We start from the raw sequence: 15,963 nt of genomic DNA, 5'->3' as shown, positions 1-15,963 counted from the left end.
CTTCCAGAGGGCCTAAGGGAGAAGAGCAAAGAAGGGTCACTGTGCTTGGCATTCGAAAGGCTGAGACTGGTCCTGAGTCACTGCCTCTCTAAGCAGTATCACAGGCCACTCTGTTGCGTCTTTTCATACAGGAAGCTCCTTACTCTTCGCGGCATTACTATGCTTCCTTTAAAGAGAAGGAAATGGAGTAGCAGAGAAACTGTTTCAGAGCTCATCTGGGGCCGCAAAAGGCAGTCACGGGGCAGTGGGTACCTTCTAGAAGAGGACTAAAAGTAGCAGGCAGGAACAGGAAGCCTCCCCACACACCCCTGGAACTGGGACTCCAGAAAAAGACGTCTCTGAGGTGAGTGCCTCCAGGAGTCTCCAAACACTCTGTCATGAAGCCGGGCAAAATCCGCCAGGCGCTACAGCCCTCCGTGGTGAGGGCTTCCTCTGTAGCGATTTTGGCCCAATGGGCGGGGGCATGTGTGTGTGTGTGGCCAGCTGCCCCCATGGAATCCCAGGGGCTCGAAACACAGTAAACATCACCCACGACGGCGTCAGAGAATAAGGCCCCCTCCTGCCCTCCTTCAGCTGCAGCTAGAACAGGATCCCAGATAATGTCCTACAGGTTCTGCCTCATCAGATGCCAGTCAGGCCTTTCCCGTCTCCCCACTAGCCCTTCCGTGCCAACTTCGAACCCCAGCCTTTGCACGCCCCTGGCTCCTCCCAGAAACCCAAGTTGTCTCCACAGTGGGGGGCCTTCCGGAGTTCTTGGCGCCCTGCAGTTTTGTGGGCCACAACATCCCAGAGAGGGACAAGCATGGTGGAGGCCAATCCTATGTCACTTTCAGGGCCTCCTTGCCCGTGCCTGACCCTTGACCCCAGTGACTCAAACGCAAGAGGCTGGCTGGGACATGGTGGCAAAGTCACTCAGGACAGCCTCACAGCCACCACCAGTACCTTCTGGTGCAAACACCACCCAAGGACTTCAGTCCTGGGGAAACAGCCAGCCCCACCCTCATCCTCCACTCTACCCCGATTCTTTCACAGTGAGTCACCACAGAAGGGCGCGTGGCTGCACCCCAGGTCCACCCAGCAGGAGAAGAGGCCTCCTGGTGCAAGCTCTGCCCTGAAAGCTCCTGCCTGCTGCTCCTCTCAGCCCTTGAGGGGGAAACGTTATGGTGGGGGGATCAGGGGGAGAGGGGGCTCAGGCTTTTTTCTGGTTTACACAGGAAGGCTTGTGATAATATTCAGATTAAAAAAAAATAAAAGAGGGTCCTATCACTTGGAAAAGTTTGAAAAGCACGGTTTCAGACTAAATGGACAAATCAAAGTATAGGACTTGGCTACCAACACCTGCTTGGTGTGGAACACATGCCTGCTTCCCTTGGGAATACCAGGTTCGTCTCAGCGGCACCTCACAGCAGCAGAGACCATTCACAGACATCTGCCCAGGCACACAGCCTGGGTCTGACTCCGACACACCAGACTCCCCACTTCCCCTGTCGGGCCTGTGGGGCTAGCCATTACGGCCTTGTCCTTCACCCTCTCCAGCCCGGGTCGCTTCCTCAACAAGTTCTCCTTCTCATTCCTCATGTGTTAAGCAGTCCATGAGGCCCTGCACACAGCTCAGGTCCAGCTCCTTAAAAGGGACAGAAAAGGTGTCAGAGAGGGCAGAAGGGACACCCCTCCCCACCCCCAGGGGCAGAGTACCCCCCTCCCCCATCTAGTCAACAACACGTGTCTGGCTGGGTGATTCTGGGGATGAGCTTTTACCCCCAAACTTTTTCTTCAGAGAATATCCAAAGCTGCACCCAGGCTGAGAAAATAGTTCAAAGTACCATTATCACAAGTAAGAAAAGTTAACAGTTATTCAATAATACCGAATACGTGGTTCAGATTCAAAACCGTGTAATTATCCCAATAGGACTTCACCTGATTTTTTTTTTTGATCCCGAATCTAACCAAGGTTCACTCATTATATTTGACATTAACTCTCTTTAGTCTCCTTTTGGCCAGCTGTTTTTGCAGAATATCCCACATGTGGGGTTTCTTTGTTTCCTTATTTTTCGATATAACTGAACAAGTCTGGCATGAATGTCTCATAGGGGATACTGTCTTCTCCTTGACTGCGTCACCACGGAAGCCCACTGATCAGGCTGCCTCCTTCCTGGGAAAGCTAGACGGGAGCTTTGGCTGAAATGCTGGCTACCAGACGGCACCATTCTGCCTACAGAGCCGGGAGGTAACCTATGAGGGAATATGCTGGGAGCATGTGAAAATACTGTCCCACAGCCACCCCCACCAGCTAGCCTTGGCATCCACTGGTGAACCGACCCCTGAGTTACTAAAGAGAGGTTCTCCAAATTTATCAGCCGAATTTCTAGAAAACAGCTTGTCCTTTTTAAATTTCTGATGATTATTATATACTCATGAATCTTTTTTTTTAATTATGCAAGGTGTCCAAACATAATCCTGTCATTACTTTTTGATATTCACGTTATTCCAATTTTGCCACTGCAGTGCGACCCCCTTCAAACTGGCTTCTGGGTCCCTTGCAATGAGCCCCGCCGTGTGAGTGTCCACCTTGTTCTCCGGCACGGGAGGTCACAGGCTCCCCCCGGACTCGCCTTGCTCCCACCTGGAGCCATTTTTTGGGACTCATTCTTTCTCTTTACGCAGATAAGCTATGTCACGTTCTCACAGCCTGGTTCTAGTCATAACCTCATCCTCCCTGCCTGCTTCCTCCTTCCCCTGTCACTCATCATTTGAATTAGTACAAAGAGCTCTGTCCGTAGTAGAAAATGGGAAGAAGAAGGGCATACGAGAAGGAGGAGAGACAAAGACCAACAGTAAATTTACGGATTTTATCAACCATGTACCACTCAAAGAGGAGCTTCCTTTTTTACAGGGGGCTGCACTCGTGGTCACCTCCATAGCAAGGCTTGTCACTGTCTCATGATTCTACTTATAAAACTTCTATGACCGCATATCATTTTATTGTTTTATGCTTACACAAAATATATATACAGGAAAAATGACCACCTACCCCCCAACGCACTTGTCCCCTTCACTTGCTTGGTCTCCAACAGCACTTATTACCCTCCAAATTCTATAAAATATGATGTTTTAGGGGCACTTAGGTGGTTCAGTCAGTTAAGCGTCTGCCTTCAGCTCTGGTCACGCTCCCACAGTCCTGGGATCGAGCCCTATATTGGGCTCCTTGCTTAGCGGGGAGCAAGAAGCTTTTCCCTCTGCCTCTGCCCTCCCCGCTTGTGCTTTCTCTCACTCTGTCAAATAAATAAAATCTTTTTTAAGAAATAAAGTAAAATATGATTATTTAATTCTCCTTCTCCCCCTGACTAAGAGGTAAGTTCCGTGAGTGACAGGCATTTCTTGCTCACTGCTCTGCTCACTACTGTACCTACAGTGTAGCAACCGCATACTCCGCTCACACACATAGAGTCTGGAATCCAGGAGGTGTCCCGTAACCATCTGCAAGTGAGAAAAATGGCCTGCCTGGAACAAGAGGCCTAGAGACGAGGGGTGCCTGGGTGGCTCAGTGGGTTAAAGCCTCTGCCTTCGGCTCAGGTCATGATCCCAGGGTCCTGGGATCAAGCCCCACATTGGGCTCTCTGCTCAGCAGGAGCCTGCTTCCCTTCCTCTCTCTCTGCCTGCCTCTCTGCCTACTTGTGATCTCTGTCAAATGAATAAATAAAATCTTTTTTAAAAAAGAGGCCTAGAGGCAAGCAGCACCTCCTACAAAGCCTTTGGGCCTCTGCTTCGGTGTCAGCCCTGGCAGTCAGCTGTTCCATTGCCTGTGTTCCCAGAGTTCTCCTTGCCTTCCAGATCCAAACACTTGAACTAGCACGTCAACACTGTTCATTGGTCTGTCTCACCTGAAAAACTTCGAGCTCCTCTAAGACAAGGACAAGGTCAGACTTATCTTCACAGCCCAGTGCTTAGCACAGAAACCTCTGCTGACCTCCTCCGCCCTCTAGCCAAGTGCCCTTGCCCCGTGCCCAGGCTACCCGCCAGGCCCAGCCTCTCCCAGCGGCCTTCGCTGTGAGCTGGGCTTCCGCCTCCAGCTGCTGAGAAAGGCTCGGCCGCGGGCAGCTCACAAAGGGCCCTTTGACTCCACGGGACTGGGCTTTTTCTGGAGAAACCCCTTCCCTGCCATGGCACCCGTCACCGAGCCCAGCGTCCCGACAGCTTCGAGGCCTCCCAGAGCCAGCATTCACCAAGAAACAAGAGTAGGGGCAGGACGAGGCTGGCAGGGCCAGCCAGGCAGGGCGGTCTGACGTCTGGGAAGATGGAAGATGGGGTGGAAGGTCGAGAGGGCCTTTTCATCAGCAGCGTCGCTGACATTCAGACTCTGTGAATAGCCTGGATGGAGGGCGGGCGGGGTCGGGGTTAAAATAAAAGGAGTGCCAAGGTGAGAACTTGTCAGAGCTTTGCCTCAGAGACGGCTTACTTGTTCTTTTCTTTCAGTCTTCTTTTGACCTGCCTCTGAGGCCGGACTCTCGGGGGGGACGGTCAGCCGCAGTCTGCAGACATTCGCCTAAGAGAGACGCAGAGGAGAAGCCAGTTATGAACCCGCCTTTGAGGAAGAAAGAGCTGAGTGACCTTGTGCTTCCCAGAGCCTGTTTCCCTTGCTGAGCAAGGAGGTGATGTCACCCACCCCGCAGGGGAACCTGAGGCGAAGGCCAGCCTTTGCCTGGCCCAGATGGGGCACGCACCACCCTGATCCTCAAAACAAGGACATGACCAAGTAATTTCATTGCATTCAAACATTTTTTTAATATTTTATTTATTTATTTGACAGGGGGAGACAGAGCGAGAGAGAGGACACAAGCAGGTGGAGTGGAGAGGGAGAAGCAGGCTTCCCCCTGAGCAGGGAGCCCCATGCAGGACTCGATCCCAGGACTTTGGGATCATGACCTGGGCTGAAGGCAGATGCCTAATGACTGAGCCATCGAGGATCCCCTCAAACATTTTTTTTTTTTTTTTTGAAAGGCTCAGGTTCTATAACAACACGTACAGAATAGTCATAGCTCACATGCAAAGGTCAAAACACACACCGGGTGTCTGGGCTGTAAAGGTGCTTTCTCCGGGGCTCCTGTCAGATCTTTCTCCAACAGACATAAACATGCCTAAGCACAAAGTTTTTTTAAAAGTCCGTGTTCATAGCAGCATTAGGCACGACAGCCCAAAGGTGGAAACAACACCAACGTCCACCAGTGGCTGAACGGATAAATAAACCATGGTATCTACGTAGAACGGAATGTTATCTGGCCTTAAAAAGGAAGGAAATTCTCACACACTGTAACATGATGAACCTTAAGGACGTTATGGTTCATGAAAGAAGCCAATCATACAAAGACCAATATCATAGGACTCCACGTATCTGAGCTACCTCGAATAGTCAAATGCACGGGGACAGAGAACAGAATGGTAATTGCTACAGGCTGGGGACACAGAGGAATGGAGAGTTATTATTCTATGCATATGGAGTTTCAGTCTGAGAAGATACACATGTTCTGCAGGTGAATGGCGGCGATGTCTGCCCAACGAGACAGTACTTAATGCCACCTATGTCTACCTCACCCTAATGTCACAGCCCAGTCCTGCTCTCACTTCCCAGGGAGAAGGGATTGGGCCACTGGAAAAGCCCAGAGAGGGTCCCAGCAGCATGCAGAGTACCCAGCCCATAACCATGTGGGCCTGGCTCACGGGAGTGCTGCTTGTCCCTGCTATAGACCACATTGTGTCCTCCCATAATTCCTGTGTTGGAGCTTTACCTCCAGTAACTCAGAACGTGACCCTACTTGGAAACAGGCTCTTTATAGAGGTTATCCAGTTGAAATGAGGTCATCAGGGGTGGCCTAATTAAAAATGACTGATATCCTTATAAAAAGGGGAACCTGAAGAAAGACACACATGTAGGGAGACCACCACCATGTGAACATGCTAGAGAGAGAGGCCTGGAACGGCTCCCTCCCATACAGCCCTCAAAGGAGCCAACCCTGTCAACACCTTGATTTTCGACTTCCAGCTCCAAAACCATGGGATAATAGATGTCTGTTGTTTGAGCCCGGTGGTTGGCAGTACTTCTTACAGCAGCACTCGCAGATTAATATAGCCCTAACCGTGTTTGCAAGGTCTCGGGTCCACACGGGTCCAGAGGGTGGTCTCTGAGCAGAACTACCCTGGAGCCTAGACACCCAGAATGGGATAGGACTGTAAGGATCTTTGCTAGCCTAGAAAGGAACCCCCACATGCACCCATGTACCTGGCAGGTGGACGCTAAGACTAAGGATAGCATTTTCCATCTGCAGGTAAGAGCACCCACGTGGGACATGTGTTAGCACTTCCATATACACTGTCACCTCCCTTCGAGACATCCCATTTTGCTCCCCGGTGTGGCCAACTTCCTGATGAGGAACTTGCATCTTCCCACTGAACTCCTATCTAAGGGACCCAGGGTTGCCCTCAGAGATGGCAACAGAATTCCCTTTCCTCTACACTGGCCTCCTTCCCTCTGAACGTCTTCTCCTCCGGACTTAAAAACCCCAGCTCCTTCAACTAAATGACTTGGTTTCATAATTATTCTCCATCCTCACCCTCCGCTGGGCAAGCTACATCCCCCAGAAGCCCCAGAGCATTCACTGCCCCTGATGTGGCCAACTTGGCACTGAACCCTTCGAAACTCACTGCTAGTCCTGCTGGCCAGGGACAAACCACCCATTCCAGCCAGGAGGCAGTTCTCTTCACGGACAGCCAAGAGCACAGACAGGGAATCAGATTTCCTCCGGGGGAGGCAAACCCCTGACCTGGACTGGTCGAAACGAGCTGGCATTTCCACAAACACCAAAGTGGGACTCACAGCAGGTAGGCAACCCAAGTCTGTGATAGCCAACAATCTTCTGTGATAGGCTGATCTAATCGGCAGCACCATCCTGCAGAGAAAAGGAAGTGCTCTCCTCCTCCACCCCACTCCAGACACACGCGTGTACACACATACACATGGGTAAATACACACACACGCTTGCACAAGTGCCCACACCTACAGATATCAATGCCTCCTGGCTGTGCTGACTATGGGCAAGGTTTTCAATCTCTTTGAATCTCAAGTGTAAATGCAGATAAAAGGAAAATTGCCACATAGGAAGCCTCTATAGGTATGAGATATTTGTATTATTACCGAGATGCAACCATCATCCTGTAAGTTCCAAAAAGAAATAGTCCCGCTCGGCTTTATGGTTCTGCTTTTCATGAAAGAACAATTTGGTCATGGATCTACTGTAAGTGATGCCTTTTTGGAGGGTGATTGGTCCCTAATGTAATTTTCAGAATAAAGACCAAAGAGGGCACAAAGCCCAGAAGGGACTCCACTGGTCCAATCACCCAAAAGTGTACTGAATCCCTCCCCTGTTTGAGACAGTTCTTGATCCGTCCACCCAGAACCCTGCTATACCTCAGCATACTTCCCGCAGCACTCAACACTGAGCCAAGTGTACCCTGGGGAATGACAAAACCCTACGAGAAATAGAATGTATTTCCCTTAAGCCATCAGTTTTCCCTGGTGAGAGATAATGAACAAACCTAAAAGGAACCTGTAGAATCACACATTTGACTTCAAAACTATCTGGCAACAGTAGCGGGTTCTTGAAGTCACAGCCAGCCCCTGAGTCCAATGTTTACTCTTGTCCTTAGAGGTGCTGTAAGGTACGGGCTACACATGGGGCCAGCACTCTCTCATCAGTACTGACCCGCTGACGGACAGACTGCACAGACACAGTGGAAACCCAGCATGGAAGAAGATCAGACGCCTTCCTAAGATGGTCAAATGTGTTGTCATGTGAGGGGAAAAAAAAAAAAGGAAATTGCAGGGAAAAATGTGAATAATCATCTCATTTTTGTTTTTTAAATACACTCTGATAATTTGCATAGATTTATGGAAAAAAAATCTTGAAGGAAACACAACCAATGGATAGTGGTGATGGTTGTCCCTATAAAGTGGGATTCCCACATTGTGTCCAACTCTTCCAAGTCGCCACATAGGAAGCCTCTATTGGTATGAAATATTTGTATTATTACCTAGATGCAACCATCATCCTGTAAATTGTGGAATTTTGTGTAAATTTTTTAATTAAAAATAATAGCAGTGATAGCAATAATAAAGATTGAGAGACACTGTATCTAGAAAAAACAGAGACAGATCAAGCTTTCCTAGATCCACAGGAGTGCCTCATGAGCAGCAAAGAGAACCACCCAGAGGTCTAGAAAATATCCTGAATTCCTCAACAGAAGCACTAAGTAACCTTTGAAGGAACCCACTAAGTTGACCTGGTGTAGTTTACCTCCTTTATTCATTCATTCACTTTCAGGCAATCTCCCCGTGGGAAAATTTCCCCCTGAGTAAGATCAAGGCAGGGTAGCTTATCTCTCTTTTAGCATTTTATGATGCTGATTTTTATGGTTTCCTTAAACTCTGATACATGATCTCCAGAGCAGCCAAGGCTGGGCAGTACCTGAGAAGGGCAGGGTCCTTTATTCCCAGGACTCCCACAGTAGCTGGCTCAGCCCTATGTTATGAACAATGAGAAGAACTAAATCTTTCTTACCCTGAACACCACAGCTACTGGATTAGTTGTCCCTACAAGGAATGGTCTGTTGCAGTGAATCAAAAGCAGGAAGGTGGACTCAGTGTATTTCATCATTAGGTTATGGAACACCCACTCTTATAAAATACTATTAAGGGCAATGAGAGTACCAAGATGAAAAAGAAACAGCCATGTTCCCAAGAGCTCAGCATCCAAAAAAACACCCAAAAAAGGCACATAGGAACACTTAACACTACCAGTATAAGGTCCTGAAAGGCAGGGGAGCCTGGTGGTTAAGGTTGGTGGAATTGCACTTTCTTACAAAGGAGTAGGAATATAAAAGGAACAATGGTCTTAATCGGAGGTGGGAGTATATCAAAGGCTCCTGGAGATGACATTTGAGCTGGGTATAGAAAGACAGGAAAGACTCTGTTGTTCATTGAGATTTGGAGAATCCATCATCGCAAAAGCAAACAACTATGAGGCAAGGCATTTGCTCCAGGCCAAAGGCACAGATGTGAGAATGTTCTGAGAACATTAAGTGGGTCTACAACCTACACTAGAGTGGGGAAGGAAAACAGACAGGTAGGGGCCAAACTCTAACAAGCTACAAAGAAAGGCCTGATGGAGAAGCAAGGTCTCTAGTGGAAGACAATCAGGAGTCATCCACCTCTTTGCAGGAAGGGACTAACACTCAAATCTGAGTTAAGTGATTCAACAGCAGTTTCTGGGCACTTCCTATTACAGTCCATGCATTGCAACATGGACTGAAGGGGGGCTGGGAAATAGGGGAAGAGATCACGCAAGCTTTATGCTTTAATTGCTTTTGTCACCCTTTGGGCTTAGCATAGTATCAACACATAATAGGTATTCACTCAGTAAATTAAATACCAGTAGGAGTAAAACGCAGTAAGGCAAATATATCTGAAACTCCCCAGAGCGCCTTCTACCTTCTTCAAACCAACCCCCTTGGGAGGGACATCAAGGGAGTCACAGATACTATTCAAGCCTCCTCCACAAGAATCACACAACCAAGCCCTTGTCTGCAACTCAGGGCACCCGGGAGCTAGGCAGATCCTCTGGGGCCCTGTTTCTGCCCACCCCCACTGTGGAGGCAGAAGGCTGGTCTCCATTGACAGGAGAAACTGGGGAGCCACATACCATCATGCTCTTGGCTTCACCACATGGGCTCACCCAAGAGAAAAGTATCATCAAATAAAAAGGGGTGGAGAAGATGACCCAGAGAGGGGGCGGGGTGCTCATGAGTTGCCAGAGATGTATTTCCCTAAGGAAATTAGCCACATGCATTTCCATTTCTCTAAGGCCTGGTCCACTCGTTGACGGTGGCTTCCTGCCCAGTTCCACCTAACAACAGGAGGTGTGGTTCCTGTGTTGTGGCTCGGAACACAGGCACCACACTCTACTTGGCCCAATTATAAGGCCTCTGGACTATGTGGGTCAGACTGTGTGGAGCAAGGTACGCCTCTTGGAGTTGACCTCTTAGCTCCCCTGTGGTCCTGAACGTGCAGGCCTGGTCCACTCCATCAGAGTGGGGCGGATTTTTTCTGTAAAGGGCCAGATAGGAAATATTTAGGTTTTGCAGGCCACTGGAAAAGCTATTCTTATCTCAGAGGCATACAAAACAAGCCAAGAGGGCCAAATATGGCCCAGGCGGCACGAGCTGATCTGCAGACTTGGACTCTTTGTAGGTGGTATAAGGGGTTCTCAAGCCCCTCTTTCCTGTGTTGGGATGGACTCTGGACAAAAATTCATAAATATAAGGACAGTGATCTCTCCTGCCTATCCTCACCGGCTCACTTCTATACAGGCACACAATGTGCCCAGGAATGCCAACATGCAGAGAGAAAATGCAGGTCAGTGAATGCGCAGAAATACCAGTGTGACCTGGAGTGTTAGGAACCCCTCTCCCCACTCTGCACCCACCTCCACCTTGACCTTCCACAAAGGCAAGGTGACCTTCCAGAGCACCATCCCAGGAATGTCTGTATTTCCAAGAAAGCTCGAAGAAGACAGCTATGATTCAAGAAGTGGTTCCTATTCTTGGCTGCACATCAGAATCACCTGGGGAGCTTCCTGAAAAACCCGGGTATTACTCTCTACTTTCAGAGGTTCCTGTTTAAACTGTCTGGGGTGGGGCCTGGGCACAGATATTTTAAGCTTCTCAGTGATTCTATGTATAACCAGGGTTGAGAACCACTGACTTAACCAAAGGAATGAGACGTCAACTTGTGCAACAGGATGGGGCAACTATTTGGAGGCCTTCCCAGAACTGTCATACTCTTCAGCTGGACCAGCACTCCCAACTGTCTGTCACCTGCTTCCTGCCCAGGTGGGCCAGAGGTGACAGGCTGGCTTTATCCCAAGTTTCTCTTCCTTGTTTCTTGTTTGCTGATTCAGTGTGAGTTGTGGCCCCTGTAGGACCCCAGTGACCCCATTCTCTTTTTAAGCACCAATTACATCAGGCTTGGGGAGGCAGGGTCCCTAACCCCTCTCCTCAGTAGTTAATCACAGACAATGTAAACAATAACCGGGTGTACAGGCCTCCAGGGAAACACGGAAAAGGCGAATTCAGACAGGCTCCCTGGAGGAGGTGACCCCTCCTCAAAGAAGCATGAAAGAGGTGAGGAACAGCATGGAAAGCTTGGGGGATGGCAAGCAATGTGGATTATCTGGAAAATGTGTGGGAAGGGGACAAGGAAGGCAAAGGCCAGATCAGAAAGGCCTGGATGCTCGAGTATGGAATTTGGACTTGTTGCTGGTAGGACTAAGGAGGGCTCCTGAAGTGGGTTCATCAGCTGACTGGGAGTTGCATTTTAGAAAGGGCACTCTGGCCTTAAAGTACAAATAAGAGTCAGCAGTATGACTGAAATTTAGGAAATAATCACTCAGCGACAGCAAGACAGAGGGAAATAGCCCCGTGTCCCTCTTCTGCATGCTGGAGAACATCAGAACTGTTTCGGCTGGGGTAGCCGGCCACCGGAAGCTCGAAGACCAAGACACACGTAATGGCTTAAAGTATTTCAGATGGAAGCTTTTCAACATGGTCTCTGGTTCGTTAGTCCTGGATCCACAACTCCTCGAGCACAACTAGACCATTTTTGAGGTGGCTGACCTGAAAGGCTTTTCCAAGTGATCAGAAGCTCAGGCATTGGGGTTCTTGCTCAGGCATGGGTACACAGGGCAGGTGAACTGTGACACAGACCACGTATGCAGCCCTCTCACAGGACACTGAAGACAAGGAAGGGTCCAGAATCCCACTTCATACCCTCTGCAGAAGCACCATGGGTTCACCATCTTGAGGAAATCAAGTGTCCTAAGTGCCCCCAAGACTCAAGGTCTGTTCATCCTTCCTCTGACACAGCAAGTTGGGTGAACCAAAGCACAGAGGTTGGGAGATTTTTTCTGAACCTACAACTGTCACACTTAAACAAAAGAGGCTTTTTGGCTAAGTCCTAAGGATGCCCCAGTTCCAAAACTTTGCAACTTGGCCTGTCAAGGGCTGGGTCCAGGGGGCCCTGCTGAGGAGCCTGCCTATTTTCTGGGGGCAGTGGGCCCCCTGCCCACCCATTCCTGGTGGGTGCCGCCACTAGCTTCCTTCCACCGGACACTGAGGCCCCAGAGTCCAACGTCCCTTCCTCGGAGCCCACAGATACAGAGGTTATGCACACAGATGTTTCTGTGAAAAGGAAGTAAATACCTGTGTGACCCATTCACTGGCCAGCTGAAGAAAATTCTTTATTCTGAGCCAACCAGATAGAAATGTGTCCTAGAAGAGTGTGTGTTAGCTAAGGAGGGAGGACCAGCAGGCCAGCTGGGTTTGGACAGAGGACACCTTTGCCAAACAGAAAGATCAGCAAGACAGTCCTATCTTCTGGCCTTTTTTGGGTTTGCTTCTGTTTTGTTTTTCTTTTTATGAACCACTGACGGATCACGACCCATCACACCAGCCAACAATCTCTCATTATCAAGACGGCGTGGTGCTGGAGGAAACCCTTGACAGATCTCGGTCTCTCGCCACCCCAGCTGAACAGCTTCACCAAAAGCATTTGGCTGCACGAAGCAACATGTGCCTTCCCCCCTCAACACATACAACCTGGCCACACAGCGGACCTTTCATTTCAAAAGGCTCATTCAGTGGGATTAAGTTCGTTTGCAAAACTCCCTTCAAAATCGAGAAGGGATGTCAGTGTTTTTGTAAACGTCTTCCCGGCACTCTCAAAGGGCATCGTGCTGTCTGTGGTTATTCTCCAGCCAATCTATCTTCCTGCCGTTGCCATAGATAAAACTATTTTTAGTGCACAACTGGTTTGAAGGTAGATTTTTTTTTTTTCCACAACCCTTGCTGGTTGGCTTCCATAAATGCTTCTTTGCTTATCAGCTGAGAGAAATTACTTTCCCACCAGTTTTTTTTTTTCCTTTGAGAGATGATTTCAGATAAGAAGGAAATACAAGTTGTCGGTGGCAGCCATGGGACAGGGGATAACCTGTGATAGTCTGATCCAGCTACACCACCCTGGCTGGCTGACTCAGAAAACTCCCTGCTCAGTGTCAGCTGTCACCACCATTTCTAGCTGGCTTGTCTATCTGGACCAACACAGCCTGGTTCTCCCACAGTCCCTAATTTGGTAAGCTCTTTAAATAAAAACAGAAATGCTATGATGGTGGCTAGCATGTTCTTGTTCAAGACCATCACTTGTCCAATATCCAAGAGGAAAGGTAGGATGACACAGAGTTTACTGACAAACTACTTTCGACATCAGGAACAATTTTTATGATTACTTGGTCTACAATTTTATTTTCAAGATATCCCATTCTTGTTTCACCAAAAACATAAGTGTTTGCAAATTCAATATGCCATTATGATACAGTGTATGCCAAGACTTACATTAAAATGAGTAACATTCCCTCCTTTCAGTATCCCAATGCCAGTCATCCCGCGAACTCCTATTCACCCTGCAAAACCAAACTCAAATGGCTCCTGAAGAGAGAGGATCTTCCTCAGTTGCTTTGGGAAGAACCCTTCCTTTTAGCTTCACCCAACTCTGTTAACACTGTACCCCACTATAACAACTATCACTTCGTACGATGGTAGTCTGTGATAAGGACTGCCTCCACAGGTAGAGTGGATCCCAATGCCTAGCCCTGTATCCTCCAGGATATCTATAAATGTTGTTAAAAAAAAAAAAAAATCAATCAACGGATCCCATCTTCCCACCTTGCCCCCCCACACACACACACATTGCCAGGATCTGTGGTATTTGTAGATCACGAGCAGAGGAAATCTTAAAGGGAATCCTAGAACCTTTAGATATCTTCTTTCCTGAACAAGTGTGCCAGTACTTGTGTGCTCATAACAGCCCCACATAACAGACCCACTTGGGTCCCTGGCCCCTCTAGCCCAAAGTACTTTGGCTGTCTTAATCAAAAGGCAAAGCTTTCTCAACAGTCTGTCCACTGTGCCACTAACAACTAAAAAAATACTTGACAGTAAACATTTGAAAAAAACAATCTTCACAAAGGTTATCTAGTGTGCTAGTCCCAGAGGCAGTGCGCCCCCCCCCCCCCAATCTAGCCAACCATTTCTGGAAGGGCCCTTGACACTTTCATGCAGTCTGGTCCCACGTATGCCTCTGTCCAGGCTCAGGGCTGGATTTTTAGTCACTTCATTCTTTTTCAATCTCAACTGTGTTCCAACTGAGCAGGACTTCCATAGAAAAAAGGCCAATGCCTGCTTGGAGTAAGGCTGGGACTGTGGATGGAGACCCACTTGGACCTGATGGGGATGTTGCTTTACAAAGCTAATAACCAGACGAGCAGAGTTCTGTCAGTCCTACATGTCTGCACACACAGACACACACACACAAGATCCCCCCAGAATCCATCACTTGGCCCACACCCAAGAGTAACACAATGACCTTCTTCTAGAGAAAAAGCACAGAAGGTAAGTCAGTCCCTCGTCTGAAGTATGGAAAAGCATATAGGCACGTGGGCAAGACTAGAAGTCGGGGGTGCCAAAGGGGGTCCTGACTTGGACTTAAGCATCTGTTCAGCTAAAACTTGGGGAACATAAGAGAAGTCTCAACCACAGAAAAGAGGCACCAAGTGATAGATATCATAAGTACTGTGAGAAAGGGATGAACTAAGCAGCCACAAGGCCAGCCCCTGGCAGGGCACTCTGAGGCCTGATCTTGGAAGAGATACAGAACCGGACAGGTGCAACCTGCATGAGCCTAGCATCATTTCACAGAGCATCTGGAGAGGTAAGAAAAAATGCAACCAAGGTGAGGGAGAAACAGAGTGCTTCTAAAGTGCAGCCTTCCTGTAGATGGGGCCCAGGGCTCCTTGGGCTACCTCCGCAGCCCCTGTGCTGGTATTTAAATCAGAACGAAGAAAGTGGTTTGCAGAAATCCGAGTTCCATACCACTGGGCTCCCGGGGAACCTGCTGCTGATCTCGCTGTTGTAAGGTGAAGCCCACACTTTAGCTAAGCTCACTCCAGAATTGGTGTTATACTATCACCAGTGGGGACAAGTGACCTTTTGTTCAATCGCCGAAAGGAGGCAAAGTTGGGTGTTAAAGACATTCATTCCCTTTGAACCTCAAGTAAGGAAATGCAAGAATGTTTCCCCCTTGCTTTTTAAACTCGTGCCACCAATTAACGTGACCTAAGAGAGGAGACAGGAAGGAAAGAAAATCTCTGGGAATTCCAGAAAGTCCCTTAAGCTCCACGAGCCGGTGGCTGGCCGTCCAGAGGATCACAGCCGGAGCTGGGACAGGATGGTAGAGTTGAGTCCAGAGTGGTGGGGGTGCGGGTCAAGGCTGAGGGTGAGGGGCGGGGGGAACAGGGAACTGGCTCTCGCGCGTCCCCAACGCCAGACCCCGTTAGGGTCCTGGCCGGGTCGGGGAAGCGGGACGGCGGCGGCAGTCGCCCCTGGCTACTCACCCTCCTGCTGGGCGCCCCGGCGCTGCTGCCCGAGAGCAGGGTGACGGTGGACGTGGAGCGCAGCATCCCGCAGCGGCGGCCGGCGGATGGCCCGCAGCGGCGCTGCCCCCAGCCGAATAAGCGCGCGGAGCCCGCCCAGCGCGGGGGCGGTGCAGGCTGGGACCGAGGGGGCGGTGCGGGGCGGTAGCCGCTCCGGCTGCGGCGGGGCGGGGCGGGGCCGGGGGCGGGGCCGGGGCGGGGGCGGGGGGGGGGGGGGGGGGGCGGGGCCCCAGCGCGCTTGCCAGACCCGTCCGGCTGCATTTTCTCCCCCGGGCGCAGACCCGGCCCGAGTGGCGCGCAGCCTTCTGCCGGTGGCGCAGTGCCTGCCCGGGGTCCCTCCCGGGGCAAGCGGGAGCCCTAGATACTCTGGACG

At 49.8% G+C, this 15,963-nt stretch overlaps 1 protein-coding gene across 2 annotated transcripts in view; it reads right to left on the bottom strand.

The window, feature by feature from the left end:
* MYZAP (myocardial zonula adherens protein) overlaps positions 1-15,707 on the bottom strand; it is an 89,799-nt gene extending 74,092 nt beyond the window's left edge. For both annotated transcript variants that reach the window (XM_059372006.1, XM_059372007.1), the window contains exons 1-2: positions 15,552-15,707; positions 4,457-4,543 (exon numbers count right to left, since the gene is read on the bottom strand). In XM_059372006.1, the coding sequence (XP_059227989.1) occupies positions 4,457-4,543; positions 15,552-15,617 (153 nt within the window). In that variant the 5' untranslated portion in view covers positions 15,618-15,707. The remainder of the gene's footprint in view (positions 1-4,456; positions 4,544-15,551) is intronic.
* Between the last annotated feature and the right edge of the window lie 256 nt (positions 15,708-15,963).

Source organism: Mustela nigripes, chromosome 13, assembly GCF_022355385.1.
Source record: "Mustela nigripes isolate SB6536 chromosome 13, MUSNIG.SB6536, whole genome shotgun sequence".
In the NCBI taxonomy this organism is placed as follows: Eukaryota; Metazoa; Chordata; class Mammalia; order Carnivora; family Mustelidae; genus Mustela; species Mustela nigripes.
This window is presented reverse-complemented; position numbering and strand designations above follow the sequence as displayed.